Below are 9,584 nucleotides of genomic sequence, written 5' to 3'. Positions count from 1 at the left end.
TTCCTGAAAAATTAATGCTCATGAGCCTCTTGAATCAACACTTAAAGTTAGTTTCAATTGCCTGTGATCAGTTCACTGCTACCACTAGCTTGCTATAACGATACTTCTGTTTGCAATTGAAACCAAGTTATTAGGACCTTTCATTGCAGGCTAAATGTTTGTTGCTGTTTTCAAGTGGAGAACTGGGTTATATATCTACCATCTCCTTTGCCCGTAAGACCTATGTGTTTACAACCCACTTCATCCTCACCAGAGCAATGATGCCTCCTATGACACAGAAGGCCACACTTCACATACTAAGCGAGCAAGAGATGTAGTTTTTCCGTTCACAGGACCACTGTTTCTCAGTGGATCTTGGGAAGAGCAGCATAACACTACTCATTGTGTTTGGGGTTGTCTAACAGCACTCTGAGTTTGATTCCACAATTAGCTTAAACTGTATAAAGTAATTGGGTAGAAATTCCATGTGTGCCTTCAGGTGATTTAGTTGTGGTATGTTTTGAGCAAATTGGCAAAAAGCACTTGAACATGTCCGTGACTTCTTTTTGCTTTTAGGTTAAACCTAAACTTCCCTTCAAATTTAGCCTTGAGTATGATTCTCAAGCAGGACATACAACTTAGGGCAACATCAGCTATCCTACTTATCTTCTTCTGCAAGCAGAGAGAGGTAAATCACCCTCATTCACATTTGTGCAGCCCCAAAGTGAGTAAAATGTTTAGTGTGCTTTGTCAGGAAGATTTTCTGAACAACAGAAGAGTAAAGATACTATAGGAAAAGTTTTTTCCTCTCTTTTCTTGGTATTGATTTTAGCATTAAAAATTATCCTAAAGCCATTAAACACAAAGAAACAGCAGTAATAATAATAAATATTAGACTGTCCAGTGGGAATTAATTTGATGCAATCTGTTGTGTTCATTGGCCCAAACCCAGATACTAGTCTTTTCCTTCAGTTTTTCCCTAGAACAAGTGGTCAGAATTACATCCAGCAGCCTCAGCTTTGCTCAATAACCATGATCCTCCCAAGTCCAGTGTAAAACCCAGAGGGTCAGCTTCCTGAGGATCCTTTCTGTGGTGGGATTCTTGGGTGGCACAGAGTCACCAAAACCATTGATCTGTGCAGAGACCGTGTTTGGGAGAGGCGCGAGCTGCGGTCAGCCCTGGGCCACACTGGTCTCCAGCAAACCTTTTGCCGATAGAGTGCTCCAGTTTGCATGACCAGCGGGCCCAACACCAGCAATCCCTTGGTCCAAAGGAGCATGAAGATCACTTTTAGTCATAATTTCCCCTAAGGCCCTTATTTCTCTGCTAACAGCCTTCATCGTGTGTGATGACTTGAACAATAGCCTTGCATGAGGCCATAACTCATACAGAGAAAGTAACAACTCCATCACTAAGGCATGAAAAACTCATCAGACCAAGCAGTCTGGCCTCAGCTTGTTCCTGTATGTTAAATGTCCTGTTGGAGGTGACACAGTGATGTGAAAGTAAAATGAGGAACAATGGGATTGGCAAGCTCAATTCTTTTTGTCCTTTGAGCCATTGAGCATAGCCTCATTGACTGTCATGTTCGGGTTAGGGATCAAAGAAAAGAGCATAAAGTAAATGCAACGAAGCCACTATTACGTAAATCCCTTTTATCTAAAAACAAACAACTGCCCCCACCTTTATTCAAAGCAGGTTTGCTCAGCGATGTATATAGCACGCAGTTTCCATGAAGAAGGCCCACCAAGCTGAAAACCCCAACTGCCAGCACAAATTCCGCATCTACCAGTCTCTACAGTGAAACAGGGCTCTTGAGTAATTGGGACACAGAACTGCAAGTAGTAGAAAAAGTGTAGCAACAAGTAAGAGTACCACAGTGGATTTGAGTACCACTCTTTTTCTTTCTGGTCCAACCTTTAAGCAGCATTTGCATTAGTTAGGTAATCTCACCTTTTTGTAAATGTTAGTTCAGCTTTGGTTTGAGTAATTATGATAGAAATTACTGGTATTGTGCAGATTCTATTTCAGCAGGTTTCCTAAAATTAGTTTAATCATTTTAATACAATTTCTTTTCAATACGTATATCTAGATCACAAAATTGCTACCATATTTAATGCTTTTGCGGACTGTCTTAACGAAGTCACAAAAGAGAAAACTGGCATTGAAACTAGGCAACTTTTACTCAGCATTCTTTGGCTTCTAAAGAAGGATTGAGAAAAAAAAAGTATATGATAGAATGCAGCTTCCGCAGATTTTAAGCTTCCAGGGGAAAAATCTCCATTTTGCAGAAATGTTTTGACTCCTCATTGGGTAAAAGTCGAATTGATCATGATTGAAGGTTTAGTGCAACAACGGTGCCATCTAACACTACTCCCACTTCCTTGATGGATAAGCTGGTCCAGTATTACTGCTTTAACTTTTGCCTAGGATCATCACTCAGGCACTACTAATTTAACTTCCATTAAAGCAAAGTATCCTTCCTCTTTCTCCAACCAGAGATAGATACAGCATAATTACAACTATGTGCTATGTGAAACGGTGTGTTAACAAGTGAAATCACAATGCTGTCAGTCTTGTTACTGTGATTGTAAATACGTCAGCCACAATTCTAGTGACAACTTTGTTTTGTGTTTTTCCAAAAGATTTATGCTGGAGTTTTCAGAGAATGTTCAGGGAATGAGGAGGCCAGGACATCCTGGTTTTCATGAGCTTGATTAACCTCACTGTGTCCATTCCTGGAATAGCTGAAGTCGGATGATTTACATGTGTAGCCAAGCCTGCAGTGTGTCCACTGATTGACAGGTTCAAGTATATTTTTGGTCAAAAGGAAAAAATGCATGATATTGAGGAAATGGTTATGTTTTCTTCTGTCCACCTAGATGTACTTGTAATGCCTTCTCCTGTGTACCTAGTTGCAATCATGCATGAGGTCTGCATTTTCTAGTTATAACAAAGGTATGTTGGAACTTTTAACTAGACACATAGAAAGGTGTTCTTTGTTACAGTTCACTGAACTAGCCCATCTCTTTTGTGAATCATTAATGATACTGACTGCTGGGTAAATTTACTTTGGTTGTAAATCTATAAATGGCATGGGAAGATGTGGTAGAATGATTTTTCATACTTAGCTTTTAAATGAGAACATTATAGTTTCAAGGAAGGTAAAGGAAAAATATAAATTAACATTTTGGAAGGAGACTCAGCAACCTTTAAAAGCTAACATTTTTCGTTCTGTTATATTAATTTTACCATTCTGTTTCCTGTAGCTATATATTGCATAAGTGAGTATACACGGTCATGCAGAAGTGTCCACTTTAAGACTGTCCATTATAGGAGAAGCTTTTTAAAGCTGCTTCTTGAGGAGGCTTATTTACAGTGGTTTACAGAGAGAGTTTTAAAATCAGGTAATTCAAAATGCATTTGATGTTATTTGGGGTGATAAAGTGACCCAAGGCAGGAAACAGCAAGTCTGAATGTGAAGAGGCATTTTCCTGAGGATCATGGCCTATGAAAATGGACAGTTGTGTTTTCACACAGACACAGTCACTCTGTTACAAGGTATCTTGTAATTAGGTGCAGTAAATATGAATAGATTCATATTCGAAATGAAAGAATGCTGTTTGGTTTTTTCCACTCTTATTGAAGGAGATAGCTGGATAGCAAACGGAGCTTTATTGAACTATTTTCCATTAGGGAGGAGTTGGTATAAATTCAGGAACACACTCTGGCTTTGGCGCAGGTGCATGGGAGTACTACATACAAGCAACGAAATAATACCACCCCTCCCCCCGAATTTCTATCTTATATCTATTCTTATGTTATTCTTATGTTATCTTATATCTATTCTTATGTTTCAAAATGGGGTTTTGTTCTGAAATAGGAAAAAAACAAATACCAACACTTTATAGAATAAAAAGTTCAGGCAACTTTCATTCAGAAATTATATTCCCTGGAGGAATATAGCTGTCACATAATTTCTTTCTTACACTTCACTATTTTGCTATAAAAGGGTTTGCAGGACATCATGAAAAATTGATCTAGCTCAGGCATCCAGAGAAAAGCACGTGGCTTTGAGGTATTCCCCATTGCATAGGGAACTTGTATACTTCTCATTTTAAGGGCTCTCTCTCCATTCAACTTGAATCCAGCAACTCTCAGTTCTTCATGGTGGCTTGCAGGATTCACTAACAATATTTGCTAAATCATGGGGCAAGTTTCCCACATTAAATTAAGATGCAGTGTAAATAAGAACGCACTGGGCCAAGTTCATTTTTAGTAAAGCTCTACTAAAGTCACATGTATTCCAGTCAGTGAATTTGGGCTTACTAGTTTTTGTTCTGCTCATGGTTGACTCAGAGCCAACCTTGCTAATAATTTCATAGTAAAATCAGTTTGGACCATTATTTTCAAAGGTTTCTTTGCAAACATATAACAGGATTTTTTTTTTCACTTAATTAATTTATCCGTTTGTATTTTGTCCTTAGATTTCTAGTCTAATTTATGGGTGTGGTAAAAGGTAATCTCTCATTTCCTAAGCATGCTGGATTCTTAGGATGTGTTTTGGACAATATGGACATTACCATGCATGAACTTCTGTCTCTATCTTTTTTTGGCATTTTGCCTAATGCACAGTAAAAATAGATGCTCCTTTCCTTACATTAAATGCTCTGAAATAACTTCTTAATCTCTTATGTTAGAAACAATAGCCAGAGAGAAAAGCAAAATCTCTTTACATGTTGTATTGTAGAACCACATGAACAAAGAAACTAATAAAAATTATCACAGCACAAAAATGTAATTAAATGTTCTTCTTTTATTTGTGTCTCCACCCAGGGTGTAAACACACAATGAGGCATTCATTTATCTCTACAAATCTCTAGCCTCACTATAACAATAATTAAATCCAGACTTAAAACACTGACCCAAGTGTTTTTTAGAAGAAATCGCTGAGATTTTTTTTTCTATTTCTGTTTCTAATTATACTAATCCATACAAATACTAGTAGTTTTATGGTGCAGGACAATGGCGGAGCATTATTCTTTAAAGGCATCTCACAATGAGATGTTCTACTGGTCATGTCATTGAGTTACAATTTTCCAGTTTCATTTTGTACCATGCACATACACCTTTCGATTTTACCTTTTACATAAAAAAGAATTTTATGACACAGGACAAAAATAACTTACGATTATATGAAAAATAACTGTAACAAATCACAAAATTATACATACTAGTAGAGGAAAAAGTGTAACTAATTCTTTTGAAAATTGGTTTTTCATGGTATGCAACAGATATGTCTTTAGAGCAAATATCAGCCACATATATAGTATGGCAAATGGAGTTCATATCTGTATATGTAAGCATGTATAAATATGTAGAATACTCTGTAAGGTTTAGGAAAAACATACTCCCGCTTTCTTTCCTCACCAAAGTGCTTTGTGTAAAAAACATTACACAAGATGCTGTTTTCTGTACAGAATAAAGGGATTTTTTTCTTAAGTAAAACCCCACCCAGCTAATTTTAAATTGTGGTCTTCTTCTTTTGCTTTATCTGTTCCTAGGAAATAAAAAAAAAAACCCACAAAATTTCACACAAACAACAAAAAAGTGCTGTTTAAAAAAATCTGCTATAAAATTACACAGAGAAAACAGGGAATAAACAGTTAAAAGGTAATTTTTATACTCATTCACACTTCTTCAATGAAAGTTGAAAACAAAATACAATGTGACAGATGGCCTTACAATTGCAATACTTCAGCATCCAGTATTAGTAAACCATAATGCCTATATGTATGTGTGTATATATACATGTATATATATACGTGGAAAGGGAGATCCAAATACACACATGCACTCGCATACTCTCACATGTACACATGTGCTTTGACACTATATTTTAAACTCCAGTGTAGACCCATTTCTAATGCAGATATAAATAGACCATTTGAGTCTGAAAACAAGAGTACTGCATAAACGAATGATTGTAAATAATTTCATTAGGATATTGTTTTATGTCCATAATCTAAAATAACTTCATCTCTTAGATATGAATCCCTTTAGAAAGTTAACAATCCAGCAAGTAGAAGAACGACACAAAAATCACTGAGGCACAAGTATTTGCATATAAGTCAGTAACTGGCATTACGCTATGCATTTTCACAAGCACCATTTTTCATTGTAACATGTGACAAACACGATTCCCTATTTAAATACCCAAAATACATGAGATAAAATGGTTCTTTTTTATACAACTGCCTTCAGTGATATAAGTTGATCCCCCAAAGTCAGTTTGACTCCAAAGAGAATAATGAAACAATCATTAAGAATCCTCTTTGTCTTTGATACAGAAGTAAACAAGAGAGTACCTTTTTACAGACCAGTAGCCCACTCTCATGTGCTTGACTGTACTCTAGCTCCTTCTTTTTAAGATTAACACTCATAGAAAGCTGTAAATATATATGTATGGAAGAATGAATGAAAGACTTGCAAAAGTTTCCTTTTTAAAATGTAACTGATGAACCTCCAAATTACAAATACCCTTTTTGAATTCTGTCTTCTGACTTTCCCTTTGGTCAGGATCTTTCATGATGTATGAGCCCCCTCTTTACGGATAGCTTGTATATTCAGATACTAGAAACAATATTTCAAAAGATTTAAAAGTCAAGGTGGTTCAGCAGCAATATTTCAGTTTTGTACGGAGCAACTCACAAATTCTGGACAACCATGTGGTTAAAAGAACCGTGAAGGATTTATATATACAAAAGTGTGTATGTACATATACATGCATACGTACAAACCTGGCCTGTTCTTGCGCTTACTGACTTCGGTGGAACAAAACATAGTCCTACACATTTGAAATTGAAGTATTCAGCATGCCTAATTACTCCTGCTGAACCAAGTTATGCATGTGCAGTGACCACAGAAAGGGCTTTAAGATAGCACAAAATCAAAGCTTTATTAAAAAGCGGAACTCACTGTGTATGCACTGCGCCAGATCATACATTAATGCAAAAGGACTGTCTTTTTGCCTGTGTATGTATAGCGGTGTAGGGAAGCCTGATGTCATTCGACCCAATGCAAACCACATATAGCAACAATTAGAGCTACTATTGCAAGCTGAAGCACAGGGACACATTCACTTGTAATGTGAGAAGCAGAATAAAAGGGGGAAGAATTTAGAATTATCTGTACTTAAGCCATATTACTTCTTATTGTACATCATTTATGTGCACGGTTTATCCATATATACTTTGCATTTATCGGATGAAAATCTGCCATTTACATATATACGCACATATGCCTGTATGTAAGAATATACTTCATGGATATAAACCTCAAAAGATTGCCAGTGTTTATAAACATCTGGACATAAATTAATCTACGCAACATAATGGCAAATTAAATTATGAATTTGACCCAAACTGCATTCAACAACTCTCAAAAGCTTCTCAGGATAAGAAAATGTTTGTATAAACATTTTTTAAAGTTTGTCTTTCTAGACGAATGATTTCAGAAGCATAGTTATGGTCTAGCCTCTAAGAATGAACTTTGGACTTTTGTCCTTCTTGTTAAATCAGGTCATGAGAATATTAAGATGCACACTACACAGTAAGAAGTCCACAAAATGGATGAACAGGGATTAATAACCTAAAAACTCAGTCTTACATAATGTAAGAGTTGCTCCCAAGGTATACAGGATCACAGCGATGACACATCTCCACTGCAAAATACTGTTTTTAACTCATACCCTTGTAGCTTTCATGAAAGGCAACCTCATTTGCCTGCATCCTGAACTGAATTCAAGGACCAGAGCCTGATAGAGTAGAGATTTTTCTGTTGAGTAGAAAAATCAAAACTACCAAAACAGTTCAGTTTTACATCTTTAAATAACCAGAGGGAACACAGCAAACTTAAAAGTAGCTCTTCTTCCTGAAAATGTGTTATGGAAATGAAAAATGTTAGGGCAACAAAAATTTAATTGAATCAGTACAGATTGCTTTTAAAAAAATCTGTGGGATTTAAGGAAGAATATCTTTTCTACAGGGTATTTTAAACCTTCCTACAGAGTACTATAGCACATACAGCAATAAAGCTCTACAATATAATTAAAAATCAACAGAAAGTTAAAACATACTTATTTTTATCTAGCAGCTGTGCTAAATATAGACAAAGTCCATGTAACTTCTCATGTAGTGCATTTAACCCTTCTTATTCATTGCATAAAGCACTGGGTCAGAAGGAACATTGGAAAAATAGCAATGGCCATATTGTATGGCTTAAAATAAAGAGGAAAGGAAAAGACACCTAAACCAAGGCCTGTAAGAAATTCAGTACCAGCGATCTTTGGCTCCAAAAAGAAGCCGCACCAATGCCTCAAACAGATAGTGCCAGGATATATGTCTAATTTCTGTCCCTTTTTGATGCTGGTGTGTGTTTAACTTTGGAAGCATCACATGCGAACAGGTTGTGCAAAAAGCTGTGTGCCTTTGAAACATTTGCAGTATGCTCTGGTTTTACTTCTTTTCCATTTTTTTTTTTAAGAAGGAGTTTTCTAAAGCTGTGTTCTTCAATAAGTCCACCCATTCAACTTGAAAGGATTACAGCCAACAAGCAGTTTTCTTACTCAGTCTGTGAATTCCCTTTGAGAAATTAAAAAGAAGAAAGAACAAAAAAAGTAGAGTTGCTGTGCCACAGATGAAAAGAAAAGAAACAATTGCTAAGGTTTTGGCAAAGCTTGTTTTCTCCAAACATTCTCCTTCTCAGTTGACTGCTTGATAACATGATGAATGCTCAGTGATTGCTTTCTTCCTCTCCATTATGTATGTATATCAACCTATATCCCCATACATACATGGCAGTTTCATGGAGAGAAAAATTTTGTAGAGAAATATCAGAAGGGTAAGATGAAATGGAATCAAGTTCTTGTAACTAGATTTATGTCACTTTAGCCTTCAGTGTAGACGGAAGAAAGCTGGCTAGAACAACGATCCACTGCATTTACTTGTAGGAAACTGCTATCCTCTGGCATGCTGCGAGCTGAATCACCAAAGATACCTGTGGATCCTGCTGGAAAGTCATAAACTGGAAAAAATACAAAAATAATTAATTAACTAGGATAACTGTATCATGGAGAATGTCCTAATACTTACGCAGAGAACTGGAAATGGCTTTAAACCAAATAGACAAACAAAACAAACAAGTCAAGATATGTATGAAATTAATATTTACATAACTTACTGCTTACCAAGGGAGGAATTTCAGTTCTGTCAGAATCAAGTCTGACGTACAGCAGATTTCATCACAACTAACACTTGTCAATTTAATGGGTGCTAAAATTGTGATAATTTTAAAAATAAACTTCATGCTTGTTTATTGAATTTCATCATACCCAACATATGATAAGAGGCAATAAAATATTGCAGAACTCATTTGCTGTAAAGCAGACCCTGGCACAGAAATGACTAATTTCTACAAGTGATAATAGTAAGCACAAGAGTAACTGTTTGCAGAAAAACTTCCATCTTTTGGATTAGATTAATTAAAAATCAACAGAAAGTTAAAACATACTTATTTTTATCTAGCAGCTGTGCTAAATATAGAC

General features: G+C 36.1%; 1 protein-coding gene across 1 annotated transcript in view; it reads right to left on the bottom strand.

Moving 5' to 3' along the window:
- Positions 1–8,375: 8,375 nt before the first annotated feature.
- Positions 8,376–9,584, bottom strand: part of GLIS3 (GLIS family zinc finger 3) — a 186,728-nt gene continuing 185,519 nt past the window's right edge. Inside the window, exon 10 of the mRNA XM_075136275.1 lies at positions 8,376–9,064. Within this exon, the coding sequence (XP_074992376.1) occupies positions 8,928–9,064 (137 nt within the window). The 3' untranslated portion in view covers positions 8,376–8,927. The remainder of the gene's footprint in view (positions 9,065–9,584) is intronic.

Source organism: Calonectris borealis, chromosome Z (genome assembly GCF_964195595.1).
Source record: "Calonectris borealis chromosome Z, bCalBor7.hap1.2, whole genome shotgun sequence".
Taxonomy (NCBI): domain Eukaryota; kingdom Metazoa; phylum Chordata; class Aves; order Procellariiformes; family Procellariidae; genus Calonectris; species Calonectris borealis.
This window is presented reverse-complemented; position numbering and strand designations above follow the sequence as displayed.